At 41.7% G+C, this 19,065-nt stretch overlaps 1 protein-coding gene across 2 annotated transcripts in view; it reads left to right on the plus strand.

The window, feature by feature from the left end:
- The window catches only part of MAPRE2 (microtubule associated protein RP/EB family member 2), a 99,487-nt gene that overhangs the window by 53,742 nt on the left and 26,680 nt on the right, over positions 1–19,065 (plus strand). For both annotated transcript variants that reach the window (XM_035894940.1, XM_009639471.2), the window contains exons 3-4: positions 1,787–1,914; positions 16,152–16,297. In XM_035894940.1, the coding sequence (XP_035750833.1) occupies positions 1,787–1,914; positions 16,152–16,297 (274 nt within the window). The remainder of the gene's footprint in view (positions 1–1,786; positions 1,915–16,151; positions 16,298–19,065) is intronic.

Below are 19,065 nucleotides of genomic sequence, written 5' to 3' on the forward strand. Positions count from 1 at the left end.
TACATCTTTGCAAATTGTCAATGGAAATAGTCTCTGCAGCCCCCAGGTCCCACAGAAGAGATCCAGCTCCCTTTCAGTGAGGGATAAGGTTGAGGTCCAAGGCTGGGGGGCAGGACTGGCACCCAAGCTAGCCAGTGAAGTGCTCGCTACAAGGCAATGCTAGAGGCAAAGGTGTGCAGTCCCCCCCCAAACCCTTCTTTCCCAAGAATAATTCCGCAGCTTTGTTGACTATTTGGTCATTTCTGAGACACCTCGTACTGGGATTGTTACTAGTGGGCTTCCTGAAGTCCACTAGTCTTGGGAACACTATTTACTGTTTTCGTGAATGATCTTGACTCTGCTCTTTGAAACTTTTAATGAGATAAACTTGAATGTGCTTGTCTTTTCTCTTGTCCATGTCTCGCAACAGAAAGATACGACTAGTGTAGAATAACGGGGAATAAAATTGGGTATATGCATTTCCAGTCTATGCGCTTGGGGACTGATGATAAAAGCTACTATGAATTAGGCCTACTTGCAGGAAAGGACCTTGGTGAACCAAAAGGATCTTTTTAAGATGCTGTGGCTAAGAAAGTTTTCAGTGCAGAGGGCCATTTTCCAAGGTCTTGGTGAAACGTTATCAGAAGGTGGTCTGAAACTGTTTGGCTGTGTTCAGGGCGGACTGCTGGCATGACCAGTAAGTGAAGGTCTGACTTTAGGAGAGACTCAGAGGGTTGATTTGTTTAATCTAGCCTACCTGGGCGCTGGCACAGACTCTTGAGTGCTGTCCCTAGTGCATTATGAAATCAGCTCTGGGAAAGAAAAAGCCATTAGAGCTGGAGGATAATGTTGGCAGAAGAATAAATGGGTTTAAGCTGAGAGGAAGCGTTCCTAATGATTTAGAGGAATCGGGCTCCACAGCAGCTTTCCAACCAGATGGTTGGGAGTGCAAGTCTCAGATACTTTCAGGATAGAGGTTGGTAAATTGATAAAAAAGATTATCTGGTATTCACCCTGTGACTGTTAGGAACTGATCAAAAAGGCCCCTGTCCCACTAAGAAATCAGTATTATCATAGAATCATAGAATCATAGAATGTTTAGGGTTGGAAGGGACCACTAGTGGTCATCTAGTCCAACCCCCCTGCAGTGAGCAGGGACACTGCTAACTAGATCAGGTTGCTCAGAGCCCCATCCAACCTGGCCTTGAATGTTCCCAGGGATGGGGCCTCCACTACCTCTCTGGGCAACCTGTTCCAGTGTTTTACCACCCTCATTGTAAAAAATTTCTTCCTTACCTCTAGCCTGAACCTACCCTGTGCTAGTTTAAAACCATTTCCCCTTGTCCTAAGTAGAACAGCTACGTCTTGTAGAAGTTTTCTGAGAATTAAATAGTGGTTCAGGCAGACTGATTGGCCTGCAGTGGGAGATGGGTAGATGTCAGATCACTGTATTTGTGCAGCTCTATGTGACGAAATCCCAGGTCTCTGATCCTGTCTGTGTATCTTTAGGCAATGTCTGATTCTTTTTTCCCTACCTTAAAAGCATTAAGCAGAATGCGGTAGGTTTGTTTGTTCTTTAAGTTCATGATGACAGTCAGAGAAATACATTCATAGATTCCAAGAGGACATGGAGGAGGTCATGTATCATCAAAGAATAAAAATTAAGCCTCCTTTCTCAGTAAATAAGAGAAAGTTGTACAGTGATGCAGCTTTTCCTTCTTTTTTTGAACAAGAAGCGTAGCTTCACTGTATCCAGAAAACAATTATCAAGATGTCACAAGTGGTTTTTTGTCCTTTTTTTTCCTAGTTGGGGAATGGCGGTCAACGTGTACTCTACCTCTATAACCCAAGAGACTATGAGCAGACATGACATCATCGCATGGGTTAATGATATATTAGCTTTAAACTACACAAAAGTCGAACAACTCTGTTCAGGTAAGAAAGCGCGGTATGCTCTGCAAATGTTTATTTTAAAACAACTTTAACAGTCTGATTTGTTGAAAATAGATAACTTTTAACTTTGACATAAAACTTGCTCTGAGAAAAGAGACTAATGAATGTGCAAAGGAAGCATTTCTGCATTCATGTTAACCATGGAAAGATAAGGTGCCTTGAAAAAGCATAACAAATGCAGAGGTGAATGGGACAAACGTAGCAGAAGTTATAGACATAATAAAAAGGTTGACTAAGCAAGAAAAGAATACAGTGATAAGCTTTTGTGTTTTAAAGCTGTTGGGCTGGTATCTTTCCAAATGGAGAGTGGACATAGCTGAAAAAGACAAATAGAGAACCGACTCCCCAGGATGAACAAAATTCTCCAGCACCTTTTCCTTCCTGGTAAGGGTCCTCAAATCCCTGCTGATGTTTGCAGGAAGAGAGCACAAGTGTGACTGCGACGGAAAACATGGGTTTGAGGAAACGAGCCTTCAGCAGCTGTGAGGGCTTTAGAAGTTTGTCAAGAAAATCTGCCTGTTTCTCTTTAAATGTAACTGAACTCTTGTAAGTAAATTTGGTAATGAGCCCTAAAAAAAGGGTAATGGTTTGAATACTTTGGAAACTTTGGTTAATCTGAGTGGCAACTACAAGATACGTGTTAAACAACAGGGTCTGTAACTAGATGATGACTAGAAATGACACAGACAAAGGCTGATGTTTCACTGAGAATACAGACGCCCCTAGGGAGTGATTCTTTCTGATTTCCTACTGTGATTTTTAAATTTAAAAATGTTTGTGTTGGAGGAGATCTAACTTTGATTGCTACTTCCAGACAACTGACATGCTGGGAATATCTTACTTATGAAGACAATGCTTTAAGTACATAGAACTGAAACCACACTACCACATTTCAGCTATTTACTGGTCCAGTTGAAATGCATAAATGTGGTCTTGTATTTCTCTGTTTGAATTTACCTACCATTCTGGGTAAGTTTTCTGTCTCAGAGATGTTCCCTGAAAGGTGCAGAAAATCCTTTGAGGATGATAGCCTCATAGCCTACTCTTCAAAATTTAAAAAACAAATCTCAGCTGCAGAAGCAAGCTTGCAGGCTTGCACAATTACTGTAACATTGAGGTTGAAAAAGTGTGGGTTAAAGTGCGTGTAAGTAACTGATACAAACTAAATAAATAAAGACATAGAACATGGGAAATAATTAGCAGTTATTAAACATGAAATTGAAATGCTGTATTTAGGTGTTGTTTTCTTTACATGTACAGAAGTTAGCCTAAGTATTTTGTTTCAGTGAATTACACGTAAAGAAAATACTCACATGGGGTTCTGTGCACATTTGTGTAAATTTGGATGTAGCTATATATAGATAGGTATATATAGATATGCACATGTATAGATAGATATATATAGATACACACACGCACACACACTTATAAGGAGATAGAAAGATACAAGAAAATGGACATTTTCATCCCAAAATACCCAGCATTTGCTATTGTTTGAAACAGGAAGCATACTAGACAAGTTATTGACTTGTTCCTGCATAGCTATTTATATGCTCATAAATAGTTGAAAGGAAGCTTTTGAAGTGAATTCGCCATCAAGTTAAATGTGTGTGGGCTTACAAAAAAAAAAAAAAAAAATCAAGGACAGAATCCAAAACCCTTTCCCAAAATAGGGGACAGGTGAGCTAAGAAAATTTTGACTATGCAGAATACAGTGAGTTAAAGGTATTTAAGAAGATCAAAAAAAAAATCAAGGACAGAATCCAAAACCCTTTCCCAAAATAGGGGACAGGTGAGCTAAGAAAATTCTGACTATGCAGAATACAGTGAGTTAAAGGTATTTAAGAAGATCAGATTGAGAGACTTTAGCTGGGTGGGGCAGGCAGGAGAAAAGCATGGAAATTGTCACAAACCCACTGTCCCATTTCGTTACACAGCTTCTTATACAACTTATGTGACCTCCAGTGAAGATTTTGGGACACACCACAAGGGAAAAACTGAAAAAGGGTCGTCTCACTAGAGCTCTTACTCTATCCCTTATGAAATTAAATCTTTTCTTCCTTTAGAACTTCCTGGATTGCATTGGTTGCTATCGTTACCTGACGCCTTTACATTCATATCTTAACAGGTCAAAGCTGTAAACTTGAATTTCCTCATTTGGTTTGATAGTCAAGCTTGATACTTACGCATTCTTATTTTTGCATTGATGTTCATTACAATCCCAGAAGGCACTTTAATAGTTCCTTATCTGAAGAAGCATTTTAGCACAGTCCTTCCTGTGGTCTGGAGGACTTTACTCTCTGACCTGATGACTCTAAACTCTGCTAGGTAACTGCAGACACTGGAGCACAGTAGTCTTAGGGACTAGGTCCTTTCCATTTGAGACGGCATAGTCTGTTTCTCACATGAAAGACGTGCATGTGTAGGAATTGAAGATAGATGGATAAGGAGTTTGGGAATTTCTCTGTATTTAATATAGTTTACCATGTAAACTCCAAGTGGTTTATTTAATGTACATATAGTTTATTTAGTGTACTTCTAGTGTAGTTTACAGGATGGAAACTAGGGGAACAGTAGCACAACCAACCAGCGAACTAACAGGCAGAGCACCAGCACGTGTGGTGTGGACCGCAGTTTGAGAACGGCCAATCTAAGTCATTCATTCTGGCGTTCCTTTGGCTGATGTTCCTTGAAGCACTGGCAGCCTTCATGCAGCTTAATGTTAGTTTCCATAAAATACAAGCATTTCTCCAGGACATCAAAGAGAAGGAATATGTGAGAAACTCTTTACAACTATGAAGCATTCACAGCATTAACAGGGAGCTGCAGAGCCCCTGTAACTGAATTTTTATAACCTACTGTAAAATTGTATGGGCATTTTCTTCTTTTTTAGAAAAAAGCGTTAAGGTTTGTCATGCTGTCATATAACTATTCAGTTCAAGTTCGTTTTTATTAATAAGGAGGAACCGAAAGGCCAGGAAAAGCTAAGTGCAAGGTCAAAAAAAGTGGGGAAGAAGGGTGTGTGTGCGCGCTAAGTCTGAATGAAAAGCTCGAAGGCATTACTTCTAGGAGGTGTGAGCTACCTGGATGTGGCCTCCACTCGTGTTCAGCACCTGGCTGTGAGACCTCACGGGTGCCCATGTTTTGCAGCCAACCTGGCAATAATTTTGGCCCTTCTGAGCTTAAGCAAGAAGGAATAATGTGACACTGTCCTTTTCAGTAAAGGCTTTATTCAGAGCATACCTAAAGTTTAGCGTGACAGTTTGTAATAAAGACAGAAGAAGCAATCAATCAGACCTTCTTTTTCTCATTGCTGTGGAGAAGTAGCTTTGATAATACCCATACTGTAGCAATACCAGCCTATTCCCCAGTTGCCAGTTACAGGAACAGAGCTGCTAGGACGAGGAGCAGCAAAGGAAGAGGCTGGCTTAGTCATAAAGTATTTGTATTCTTTGGGAGTCTTAGATGTGTTTTTGTCTCTGCTAAGTAGGCCGAGCAAAGTGCAGTGTCCCCTGAGCTTCCTGAATGCCTGCTGTAGTAGGGAGTGCCAAAAAGGCCAGGTTACGGATGGATGCAGCCCTGGGGAGTCTAAATTTAGTCTGCAGCTCCTCTGGTAATTTAGTTTTGACAACTCCAGGGAGAAAATCTCTCTGAGCATCTCAAAGCAGTAGAATTCTTTTTGCTTCAGGTGAGTGTCATTTTGTCAGTTCTTGGTCTCTGGGTTTTGACTTCCTCCAAATTTGTTAACCTGAATATGAAATTTATAATCCTTGGTTTTAATTGAAGGCATAGCGTGTTGCCTTTAGATGGGCATCAGACTTCAGAAGATTTAATTTGATACATGAATGAAAAATAATAGAGAACAACTGAGTGGTTTTAATGTAGTAGGAGCCCATGCGCAACACCCATAGGCTTGGGGAATAGGAGTTTCAAATGAATTATGACATCAGTTGTTTCTTAGGAGTCATGCTATTTTTGTAATGAATACACAGTGGCTTCTTAAAAAAAAATTCTGACTAAACAGCTTGTAACTGAATTTTCTTTACTAAGGCTGTTTTTCATCTATAGGGAATACCAAGGGAACGTGTTACAGGGCTTTTCATGAGTGTGTGGCAGCTACATGAGAGTATATTCAAAATAAGAGTCAGGCAGAAGGCTATAGAGGGCTTGCATATGAATGAAAAAGAAACAATACAAAGTGGACGAGCTATATAAATTATGAGCAAGGAAGCTAGGAATGGTAAATATATGTAGGAAGGAAAATGCAGCCTGAAGTGAGGTATCATTTCTGGCTTAGCGATAGGTGTGGGATCCTTTGAGGTTAAGGAGAATACAGAATCTTCCCCCCACCCCCATGCATTTGGAAATTCTCAGCAGAATTATAAACTTGCAAATTGTCTGGCCTCCAGTGCATACAGACCTTCTGTCTTTCAGGATTTGTATGCTGGGATCAAGGATTAAATGTGGGGTGGGCTTTTTTCCCCCTTGCTTTTAGTAAATGACCGTATTATAAAGAGAGCATGTGGTTTGGCATTTTCACATTTTAGACTCTGATGCTTTCTCTGCAGATGCCCTGGGTGTTGCCACAGGGAATTTTTTCATGCAGTGACTGCTGTAGCCAGTACCGTATCTCAGTTGGCGTTCCTCCTGTGAAAATACATAGTCCCTTTATAGATGCATTTTGCTGGTACTCCGCCGCCCCAATCTGGGAGGAAGGCAGGCAACGTGACGACGGGGCAGATGTCGTTCTTTGTTTGACTTTGTGTCGCCGCTCCAGCTTGAGGTTTGGGGGAGAGCTCCATCACAGCCTCTGTGGGCTGTTGTCCCTTGCAACCGGTGCTGTGCAGGGAGGAGGGTCATTCCTAGCTTGGGGAAAGGTGTCCGAGGCGTTCCACTTCCAGGGGCTGCGTGCAGGGGCTCTGGGCCATGGGGCTGATCACCAGCCCCTAGGCCTGGCAGCGTTTGTTTGCCAGGAGGCCATCGCGCCTCCAGCACCACCTCAGGCCCCTCAGTAGCTGCAAGGAGCACCGTGGTGCCGGGCACGCTGCCGCCCGAGCAGGGCTCTGTGGGAGTGGGCTCTTCTCGCCCAGCGCAGCAAAGATCTTCCTGAGCAGGGCTGAGGTGACTGCAGAAGGTCACTGGCCGGGCAGAGCGGTGGTGAGAAGGGCTTTTTCTTCTGCGTGTCATATACATGTGCAAACGGGATGTATTCGGTGGCTTAGCTGCACAGGATTTGCGTTTTCATGTCTCAGAAGGTGTATTTTGCTCAGTGCCTATATTAACCCCTAACTTCCTACATGTGTATCGCTAAAATCTGCATTATAGGACCCTGCTGGAGCATTTGCTGCCAGCATGATTTCTGTACAACCCGGTGTGCTAGTGCCTGCAAAGCTGAAGCGTGTTTCAACATCAGTGGGTTTGGTGTTTTTTCCAGTTCGCAGCCTTGCAAAGGCTGGGTCTCGAGCAGCTTGGAAACATGATCAAACCATGGCTTGATCCCATTTGCACTCTGTAACCAAGCCATGTTTCAAGGAACCGGCATGTTGTCCCGAGGTCATGCAACACTGAGGATGCTCTCTAATGACTCTCTAATGTCTTCCATATGATGTTTAGGATTAGAGGGATAGAATGGGTGTTAATGGTTGGATTTAAGACCGTTTCCAAAACTTTCTGAGGAAGCTTGCAGAGCAGTATCATGAGGTTTTCCACCAATAATATTTTTTTTTAAATGTCATTCATTAAGAATTCAGGAGGAATAGAACCTAAACAAGGTTTTTACTTTTTAAAATTATTATTTAATTACTCATAGGACTCACTTGCAGTCAGTTGCAGATCTCCCCTCTTTTGAAAGAGCTTGTTAGATTTTGTGTACTACCTTTTTTTTTTTTTTAGGCATGAGGAGTTACGCAGCTATTTTAAGTTAAATGGAAACTGTGTTTTCTGAAACTGTTCTGATCTTCCCATTTAAAAATTAATGAATTCTGAAATAAATTATTGCTAAAAATTATTAAAAACTCCGCTGTGTATAATTTATGAGCAGCTTAACAATTTACATATTTAAGAAAAAGAGAATACAAGTTAACACAGGGGAAACCTCCCTCCAACGTGTGTTACTTAAAACGATCAGTGGATATTCGGGATTATGTCATACAAACGCACCACCTGTGTGAAATAGGACTTTCTGATGCAGACATCAATCAGACACACGTATCTCAACGACCATCGGGAAGGTTGTAGGAGGTATATAATTCTGTAGGCTGTTTTCTGTGGTGGCAGCTCTGCTTTCAGCAGCTCCCATCTGTATGCAGGAACTCACTCTGCCCTCGCTGAGGCAGCTGGGTGCAGGGCTGCACTCTAATCTGCATCAATTTTATTTTTTGTTAAGTGCCCGCCCAAGGCTGTTGCTGGGAAGGGTAAAGCTCAGGCCAGAATGGCTTCATTGATGCACAGCCCCATGAATGCTTGCTTCTCTACAACCAAGCAGGCAGTAAATGGATGTGGGCTTGAACGTTCACCAGGAAATGGGCTGAAATGGGGGGGTGGGGTGTGTGTGCATGTGTGTGTTAATTGGAGAAATAGAGTGGTGTTGACCTATATCCTAGGTCATATAGGTGCTGCTGGAAATGCAAATAGGAATTTGAAGACTCTGATCTCCAATGGAGTGCTCAACATGAACTATGCTATTTCTTAAACCTGTGGCTATATGTGACACAACTTCATGGTCACAGACATGCCAAATTTAAAAAAAAAACCTTGACTGGCATAACAGAACACCCATATCTGACATCTAAATGAAAATCTATCCTATGATATCTAAGTCAAAAACCTATCTTAGCATCACTCCCACGGAAGTAATTCTAGGAAGCCTGAGGTAAAAAGCAACCCCATGTTGCTGTACTATAAACAATGATTGCTGGCCTGTGTGGTTTTTTCCACATTCTTATCAAAGCTATTAGGTCACCTATGCTCCTTGCAAGTTACTGCCTTTTTTTTGTTGTTGTTGTCCCAGCACCAGAAATTGTATCAGGAATAGTGTGGCCAGCAGGAGTAGGGAAGTGATCGTGCCCCGTACCTCCGCACTGGTGAGGCCGCACCTCGAATACTGGGTTCAGTGTTGGGCCCCTCACTACAGAAGAGATGTTGTGTTGCTGGAACATGTCCAGAAGAGAGCCACAAAGCTGGTGAGGGGTCTGGAGCACAAGGCTTATGAGGAGCAGCTGAGGGAGCTGGGGTTGTTTAGCCTGGAGAAGAGGAAGCTGAGGGGAGACCTTATTGCCCTCTACAACTGCTTGACAGGAGGCTGTAGTGAGGTGGGGGTTGGCCTCTTCTCCCCAATAACGGACGATAGGACAAGAGGAGATGGCCTCAAGTTGAGCCAGGAGAGGTTTAGATTGGATATTAGGAAAAATGTCTCCATCTAAAGGGTTGTCAAGCATTGGAACGGGCTGCCCAGGGAAGTGGTCGAGTCCCCATCCGTGGAGGTATTTAAAAGACGGGTAGCCGAGGTGCTTAGAGACATGGTTTAGTGGTGGGATGGCAGGGTTAGATTAACAGTTGGACTTGATGAGCTTAAAGGTCTTTTCCAACCTAAACGATTCTATGATTCTGTGATTCTATGAAATACCAGGTGTGTGGTACTTTCCCCTCAGTGTTGGCAACCATCGCTCTAGTGAACCGAAGTGCTGGTGACTAATATGCATACAAATAATCCTGTATTTTCCAAATGCATGGTCAGGTTGTGCAGCTTTGGAGGGAATTAATAATTTGAAGGAGTTTGTATCTAATGTGACTGGATATATGTTTTTAGATTATCTGAAAAATATTTCCTTAGAGCAAACAAACAAAACAAAAAAGTCTAAATGACAGAAAAAGGTGCAGTCAGCCTTTCTACCGAATGGGATTTTTCAGAAATCAGTGTGTGAAAATCAGTCTGAGGCCTGGTTAAAAGGTTTAAACTTGAATCGCATGCCATTTTAGAACAAAATTCTAAGCATTTATAGCAAATTTCTAGTGTAGCACTTAGCTCCTTTTGCTGTGGTTTGGACATCAGAATTAAAATAAACCAACTCAACACACAGACAGGCCCTGTCTTTTCATGGGCCCTTTGTGTTCCCATGTTGGCTGGTGTGGTTTTATTTGATTTTTCTGGGATCTTGCCGCCACACACTGCAGGGATGGACAGGGAGGGACAGAGTCTTCTGACATTTGATGTGAAAGATTGACCTGACTCCTCTTATAGGGGACAAATAGTAACATGGGCATACCTGAGATTATATTATAGTATTTCTATTAAATACTTTGTTAGTATACTAAATACTAAATACAGTATATTTAAAGAAGCTAGTTTGCAAATAATATTTTCATTTTTCTTTGTAAACATATAAACACAAATGCCCAAAATACCAAGGATACAATCTTGCTCTCCAGCTGAAATCGAGGAGGTTTGCCAAGCAGTAAAAACTTTCAGGAAAACAGGATTCTCTTGTTTGTATTGTTATCTCCTTTAAGTTCCTTGTGCTTTAAATAGTCAGAAGCAGAAGTACCTTTGATTGTCAAGAAAATACCTGTTTGCGTTCCCAGCACCAGAAATTGTATCAGGAATAGTGTGGCCAGCAGGAGTAGGGAAGTGATCGTGCCCCGTACCTCCGCACTGGTGAGGCCGCACCTCGAATACTGGGTTCAGTGTTGGGCCCCTCAACAAGAGAAGGACATTGAGGTGCTGGAGCATGTCCAGAGAAGGGCAAAGAATCTGGTGAGGGGTCTGGAGCACAAGGCTTATCAGGAGCGGCTGAGGGAACTGGGGTTGTTTAGTCTGGAGAAGAGGAGGCTGAGGGGAGACCTTATCGCCCTCTACAACTGCCTGAAAGGAGGTGGAGAAGAGGAAGCTGAGGGGAGACCTTATTGCCCTCTACAACTGCTTGACAGGAGGCTGTAGTGAGGTGGGGGTTGGCCTCTTCTCCCCAATAACGGACGATAGGACAAGAGGAGATGGCCTCAAGTTGAGCCAGGAGAGGTTTAGATTGGATATTAGGAAAAATGTCTCCATCTAAAGGGTTGTCAAGCATTGGAACGGGCTGCCCAGGGAAGTGGTCGAGTCCCCATCCGTGGAGGTATTTAAAAGACGGGTAGCCGAGGTGCTTAGAGACATGGTTTAGTGGTGGGATGGCAGGGTTAGATTAACAGTTGGACTTGATGAGCTTAAAGGTCTTTTCCAACCTAAACGATTCTATGATTCTGTGATTCTATGAAATACCAGGTGTGTGGTACTTTCCCCTCAGTGTTGGCAACCATCGCTCTAGTGAACCGAAGTGCTGGTGACTAATACGCATACGAATAATCCTGTATTTTCCAAATGCATGGTCAGGTTGTGCAGCTTTGGAGGGAATTAATAATTTGAAGGAGTTTGTATCTAATGTGACTGGATATATGTTTTTAGATTATCTGAAAAATATTTCCTTAGAGCAAACAAACAAAACAAAAAAGTCTAAATGACAGAAAAAGGTGCAGTCAGCCTTTCTACCGAATGGGATTTTTCAGAAATCAGTGTGTGAAAATCAGTCTGAGGCCTGGTTAAAAGGTTTAAACTTGAATCGCATGCCATTTTAGAACAAAATTCTAAGCATTTATAGCAAATTTCTAGTGTAGCACTTAGCTCCTTTTGCTGTGGTTTGGACATCAGAATTAAAATAAACCAACTCAACACACAGACAGGCCCTGTCTTTTCATGGGCCCTTTGTGTTCCCATGTTGGCTGGTGTGGTTTTATTTGATTTTTCTGGGATCTTGCCGCCACACACTGCAGGGATGGACAGGGAGGGACAGAGTCTTCTGACATTTGATGTGAAAGATTGACCTGACTCCTCTTATAGGGGACAAATAGTAACATGGGCATACCTGAGATTATATTATAGTATTTCTATTAAATACTTTGTTAGTATACTAAATACTAAATACAGTATATTTAAAGAAGCTAGTTTGCAAATAATATTTTCATTTTTCTTTGTAAACATATAAACACAAATGCCCAAAATACCAAGGATACAATCTTGCTCTCCAGCTGAAATCGAGGAGGTTTGCCAAGCAGTAAAAACTTTCAGGAAAACAGGATTCTCTTGTTTGTATTGTTATCTCCTTTAAGTTCCTTGTGCTTTAAATAGTCAGAAGCAGAAGTACCTTTGATTGTCAAGAAAATACCTGTTTGCGTTTTTGGGTTCATTAGCCTCCGGATGGAAGAGGAGAAGGGAGGACCACTGAAAATCTGTAATGATGCAGAGTGCATATGCTTCAGAGCAAAACTGCAAGTCAGTATGGACAGTCTGGGAAGGAAACGCAGAAGCGGGAAAAGAAAAGTATAGGACCAAAGCTAAAACGACTTTGTTTTCAGCAATGTTTACTGCAAGGGCGACTCACGAAAGGTTATCTACACCTCTGAAAACACTGTGAAAATGTGTATGTTTTTATACATTGAGTAGAAGCTTCTAGCTTTCCCACTGCATATGGCAAAACTCTCCAGCTGTAATCGCTTTAAACAACCACCTCTTTAATTCTTGTTTTTTTTCTTTTGTTCCTGAATTCTGCCCCAGCATCCCTTCCCCTCCTCCAGCAGCCGCCTGCCTGCCCAGCCCCGTGGGTGCAGTCCCCGGCTGGCCTTGGCTGGCTGCCCTGCCCTCAGCCTGCTGTGGGAAGCCCAGCAAACCCCTGCAAAATCTGTAATGCTGCTGGGCGCTTTCCACTGGCGAGTCAGGCTAAAAGTAGCGGCTGCTGGGGGTGTAATCCAGGACAGCAGCGTTGGAGAGTTGGTTTTGCAGTCCAGCCTGTGAACAGCTTCTGTAACTAATGGCTGCATCAATATTCCAGATCAAAACGCAAAAGGACTTTTAGCCAGTGATTCTAAATTGCTCGCTAGCTAACACAGGATCAGAGGTTTTTAACATTGATCCCTCTTCTGCAGTGCTACCAGCTATAGTTTTCATCTTTCATTTGAGTAGATTTCAAATTATTTCTCTTTGTGTGGGTATGTGCACGTTTTCATGCACGTACACGTTTTTTGGTCATAGAGACAGATTTACTGTGAGAGCCATTCTGGACAAGTAGTATGTTTTCAACTCCTGTGTATAGATAGGTTAGGTTTTGGCGGGAGGGGCGGGAGAGTGTTGGTATTCAGGGTTTTTTTGCAGAAAATGTAAGGATCTTGAATAAAATATAATGGCATAAAAATCCTTTTGTTCATGTTAATTATGCAAGAGGTATGTCACAAGCCATGATGTCACTATCTCTACTGCCACTTTCTTTATGTTCTGTTAAAAATGCTCCTTTCCCATACACCTGCGTTGAGGCATCAGTTGTATGGTAAATGGCATAGGCCTGAAGCACTGTCTGGTATGCAGAGGACCACGTGTCTATACGCCGTGGCTGTGTGGTAAAGGCATTGCGATCTTGCATGACTTGAGTAGGGCTGCTCCTTCTGCTGCCTCCAAGAAATCTTGGCGATGGGCAACGTAGAAAGTAGCGTCCCCATTCTGCTGCACCGACATTTAGCATTCGAATGCAATGTGACAGCTACAAGCTTTACAGGATAAAATTTTAAATTATGAATAAATACCTATATAATATTAAATATGTGCATAACCTCGATGTCCAAAATCAGGTAGTCGCAGTTGACTCTAATGATATTTTTACTTTTTCGTGTTGCTGTGGTAGGCAGGTCTCTGCCTTTTGGGAGGTGAGAAGAGTTTTCTCTCTTTGTAGTTTACAATGTTTAGTTCAGTCCATGTTTGTATGTTGCCTCTACTTCAGGAAGGAGCATTTTAATGAATTGTGTTTGCCAATGCAATAAAATCCTCCTGTTGGGGAAACGGCCGGGCAGCCGGCTTCGGTGTTGTGTCAGAGACCAGGTTCGTGCTGCCATGTGGATGCGGTCCAGTGTTTTCTGCCCTCGGGTGTCGCGCAGACCCAGGACCACCTCCTGGCTGGCAAAAGCACAGAAACGGCTGCCAACCTGATGGGAAGGGAACACAAGGAAATGCTGTAACTAGAGTCTTAAACCTAGCAAGACTCTATCTACAGGCATGCAGAAGGAATTTGCATTACCAGCAGAAGGAGAAAATCTCGTGTGAACACTTTGGGTTTCTAGTTTTCTAAAAGGATCTAGATGAAAGGTTGCGCAGTGCATTTTCAAGGCCTCCAGGCAATTACTTAGATATCAGAGTAAAGCTTATAATTGGGATATGGGGAGGATGAAAGGACAGAGTTGGGAACAAATTCAATTTATAACATGAAATGATTTCATAATAATCTTTTTGCATGAAATTAAATAGTAATAAATGTCAAGCCATGCATTATCTGTATAGTCATTCTTTTGATTGTAATGTCATTTTTCTGTTGCCACATATTTACCAGTTCTCTCGCTAAGGATGAGTTTTGAATAACTAATTGTGTTGATATAGCTTTCTATACGAAGATGCAAATTTGTCATCTGATGTTTGTAACTTGCCAGAAGGCTCCTTTTCCTTTAGGGAATATTTTACTTTGATTCCTAATCATATCAAAACCATTGCAAACAGCTAAGCACAAGGTGTCCTTGGAAAATCAGATTTTTTTTTATAACAGTTTGCCCCCACAAAGCTAGGTAATGAGAAGAGAATTTTTTTTTTTTTTTTAAATGGCAGTGGTTTTCAGCACTAAAGCTTAATTTTTGTTAAGTCCCTTAGCAAAACTCATCAGTATTTTGGGAAACTTTTTTTTGGACTCCAATCTTAAACTCTGCTTCCCTTTTGGGGAAATTATGAGCTCTGTAACCCTTCATACGATGGTTCAGTGGATACAGAGAATGAGAATTATCTCATGCATAAAGTTGGTCCTGTCAAAACACATGCATGCCCATGGAGAAAAATGTCTTAAAGTTTAAGTTATAGTTGCCACTCCTGTAAAACTGGGCAAGCCAGGTGTCTGCTTTGTTAATTTGGATTCTGTACGAGCACTCAGCAGAATTATTTTTTGATAAAAATCATTGTTGTTGATACTGAGCTGAACTGTTAGGCGAGATCTGGATGCTTGTTTGTCAAAACTGATCTGCACAAAATGCACAAAAGTCCTTTTTGTGGAAGTGAAATTGAACTTGTCAGGAGTAACCGGGCAATCGCTTCCCAGCCCTCTGCTCCAGAAAAGAACTTCACTGAATCTTTGCTGAGTGTAGAACATTTTGTAGAAAACTCTTTTCTGAAGAAGAACTGAAATCCGTTTTTCCTCTGATTTCCTCAAACATTTTCAGACTTCATTTCCAAACACTTGACTGTGTCAACAGTAAAGACTTACTTTGCAAATGACAGGGATGTGATGATGTTGTAGGAGGAAGCTCCCTGCACACAAGAAAAGGCTGTCCCTGTTAGCTGTACTCAGTACACTGGTTAGATCTAAATTTTTCCACATACTCGCAGCCCTGTGCCGAATCAGTTACACACACACACAGAGGCATGTACATGCCTGTCTACTAATACATAAGTTCAGATAGCCGTCAAAGCTGAGCTTAGAAACCTTATTCTTTTGAGTGAGAACTAAAGCTGGCGGCCCAGCTTCTGAAATCTATGGGCGGACTACGCTAAAGTCTGCTCATTGAAATGCTTTTCTCAGGAGAGGAAAATCAGTAAAAACGTTTGTTTTAGAGGAGTGGGAACTGACTAGTATGTTTTAACAAGCCGGAGCTTTACAATTTATTTTTTTTTAAATTGTGGTTTGATATAATCTTAAATGGTTGCCTTGGACTTGATTGGCATTTGCCCATAAGTGCCAGAAGAAAGATGATCTTGGCTGGGTTGGGTTGGTTCAGGGGGCTGTGAGGATAGAGGGAGCTTATTAAGAGGTTTCCATTTTGACTGTGATCTTCCCACTGTATGGACAGTCCTGCTGTGTATAGGGAGTCCAAGAACATCAGGTTTAAGCAGAAGAAAGATTTACTTTGCATTAGTTGTGGTGGCTCGTCAGATGCTATACAACAGTGCATTAGTGCATGCAGACTGAATGGAAAAAACCCACATTAATATGTCACACTGTTCAATGTACATTAGACAAGTAGATCTTGGGTGCATAGTGTTAGGTTGAATTACAGCAGGGACTTACTCAGCACGGTTGCTTTCTGCTCATGCTTTCTGATAATGACATTAAACGCCATTTGGTCTTAGCTGTGTGCATCTGGATTAACGTCAATGCATTCTCTTGTTATAGGAGCAGCTTACTGCCAGTTCATGGACATGTTGTTCCCAGGGTGCATTAGCTTGAAGAAAGTAAAGTTTCAAGCAAAGCTGGAGCATGAATACATTCACAACTTCAAACTTCTGCAAGCATCATTTAAAAGAATGAATGTGGATAAGGTAGGCATTCTGTATTTGTATTTCAATTGCTACTAGTTTCAAAAGTTGTATAAACTGGGTGAAGTCAATAAATAGGGGAAATAAACTTCAAAATACTTAAAGTCCACTTTTTGAGCTCTTGGACTGAGAATGAGTTGTATGTGAAGACTTTCTTCTTGACCTTTCATTATCTGGAAAGGGTATTTAGGCATGAAGGAAGACATTTGGCAAGCTCCATTTAGGTACAAAGTGAAAATTGAGTCTGTGTGTCCACTGAGGAATTGTGCAGCCTAACTCATTAAATCTTAATATCAGAGACCTTTTTGATAAAATACCGTCTGTTGGAAATTCCTTACCATCAGTGAACCTTAATTTTAGATACAGAGTAAAATTACTGGTGACCTGAATTTCCAACCAAATAACTCAGAAATATGCTGTTCTTATAAGTATTTCATCTTTCTTGTCCAAAATGGGGTTTAAGGAATTTAAAGTATTCAAGAGCTGGAATAATTTATCCAAATATTTAATAGGTTGGCCAGCACATATGATCTTGTAAAGTTAAGAACTGGAGGGCTCTTAGGAAAAGGCTTGTTCAGACATAAGGTACTGGTTTATGCTTGAATGTGTGAGTTTGTTGGGCTCACCAATATAAACTGCTGTGTTGATAAAAATGAATAATGACAGTTATGTTGTCATACTTTAGTTTTACACAGCTGTACTATCTGTATATCATTTTAAGGTTCTGCTCTGGCTTTTAGTGTTGCCTTGTTCTGAAATGTAAACAGTTTTAATAGAGAGTCCTGTAAGAGTTTTTTTTTAAAGCAGTGGAAAACCCTCATTATTTCCTGAAATGTTGTGGATGCTTCTATTTATAGTGTAAAATGTTAGTGAAATACTAGAAAGCCTAATAAAGTTAACATTGTCAAATTTTCTGTAGGGAGCAAACTTGCTGTATTTTCTCTGTGCAGAATTAAGGTACAAAAGGAACAGCCTGAAAGGACATGCAAAATGCTACATTAATCCTTGTAGGAGTATCATAGACTTAAAAATTATGCACAGTTGGCTTAACTTTGAACAAGATATGAAAATTGCAATGGTTTAATATACCCTTTTTTCATCTGAAAGTTACAATCATAGAATCGTTAGGTTGGAAAAGACCTTTAAAATCATCAAGTCCAACCATTAACCTAACACTGCCATCCCACCACTAAACCATGTCCCTAAGCACCTCAGCTACCTGTCTTTTAAATACCTCCAGGGACTGGGACTCGACCACTTCCCTGGGCAGCCTGTTCCAGTGCTTGACAACCCTTTCAGTGAAGACATTTTTCCTAATATCCAATCTAGAACCTCCCCTGGCACAGCTTGAGGTCATTTCCTCTTGTCCTGATGCCCATTACCTGCGAGAAGAGACCCAACACCCACCTCACTACACCCTCCTTTCAGGCAGTTGTAGAGGGTGATACGGTCTCCCCTCAGCCTCCTTTTCTCCAGGCTAAACCATCCCTGTTCCCTCAGCTGCTCCTGATAAGACTTGTGCTCCAGACCCCTCACCAGCTTTGTGGCTCTCCTCTGGACATGCTCCAGCAATGCCATGTCTCTTCTGTAGTGAGGGGCCCAAAATTGAACCCACATTCATGCCCAATTTGGTGTCATCTGCAAACTTACTGAGGGTTCACTCAATCCCCTCATCCAGATCATTGATAAAGATACTAAAAAAGACTGGCACTAGTACTGAGCCCTGGGGAACACCACCTGTGACTGGCTGCCAACTGGATTTAACTCCATTCATCACAACTCTTTGGGCCTGGCCATCCAGCCAGTTTTTTACTCAGCAAAGAGTATGCCTGTCCAAGCCATGAGCTGCCAGCTTCTCTAGGAGAATGCTGTGGGAAAAGTTGTCAAAGGCATTACTGAAGTCCAGGTAGATACCATCCACAGCCTTTCCCTCATCCATAGGTGGGTCACCTGCTCATAGAAGGAGATAAATGCATTCAGGAGGCATTAAGATCCATTTAACTTGGCTCTTGAATCAGCTGCATGAATTAAGCAAGGCTCGGCAGCCCCGCAGTGGTCCCTGTCTGCTCACAGCATCTGGGAAGGTTGAGCCTCCTGCAGAGCAATGCTGAACCACCTCCTTACACTAATACTGGCCCAAGGCACCTCTTGGAGGCTCCATTTCTGTGAAATATTTTGCAGGATATGGGTATGGAGACATCCTCATAGCCTTTCTTTTTTACTGAACCTTTATAGGCATTTTAGTCAACTTCTGCATGTCCATGAACTATTCTGTATATAGCTATTTATGGAATGGAAAAAAATTACAAGGCTAAAACCTCAGGGTTAGTTCAAATGATGAACATGTATGTAGCTTGGTTTGAACTTCAGCTGCTGGGTTTTTTGTAGTTCAAACAGTAGGACAGAGAGCAAGAAATTCTGGTCTGGACCTTCTGAAGAATTGAAGTATGCCCAACTGTAGCATGTCCATTAAAAGCAGAAATCCCTAGTTAATTGAATATAGTGTTACTCCCAGAACAGCTTGCTTCATCATGGCTGTCACTACAGTGAGAAAGGAGTAACTCTGTGGAAGAGCAGTTATAAAGGCTTACATACAGCCACTGTATAGCCACTTCAAAGGCTGGGTCTTCCTTCTATTTCTTATTAAGAACACTTTCAAATCTACCGTAATTTCCTTCCTTTTAGGAGAAAACAATTGCAGAGGAGTATTTGCTGGTATAATTAGTAGATTTTTTTTCGAGTAAGTGTGCATATGTAATTTTTTATTTAAA

Source organism: Egretta garzetta, unplaced genomic scaffold, assembly GCF_000687185.1.
Source record: "Egretta garzetta isolate BGI_Z169 unplaced genomic scaffold, ASM68718v1 scaffold35, whole genome shotgun sequence".
Classification (NCBI taxonomy): domain Eukaryota; kingdom Metazoa; phylum Chordata; class Aves; order Pelecaniformes; family Ardeidae; genus Egretta; species Egretta garzetta.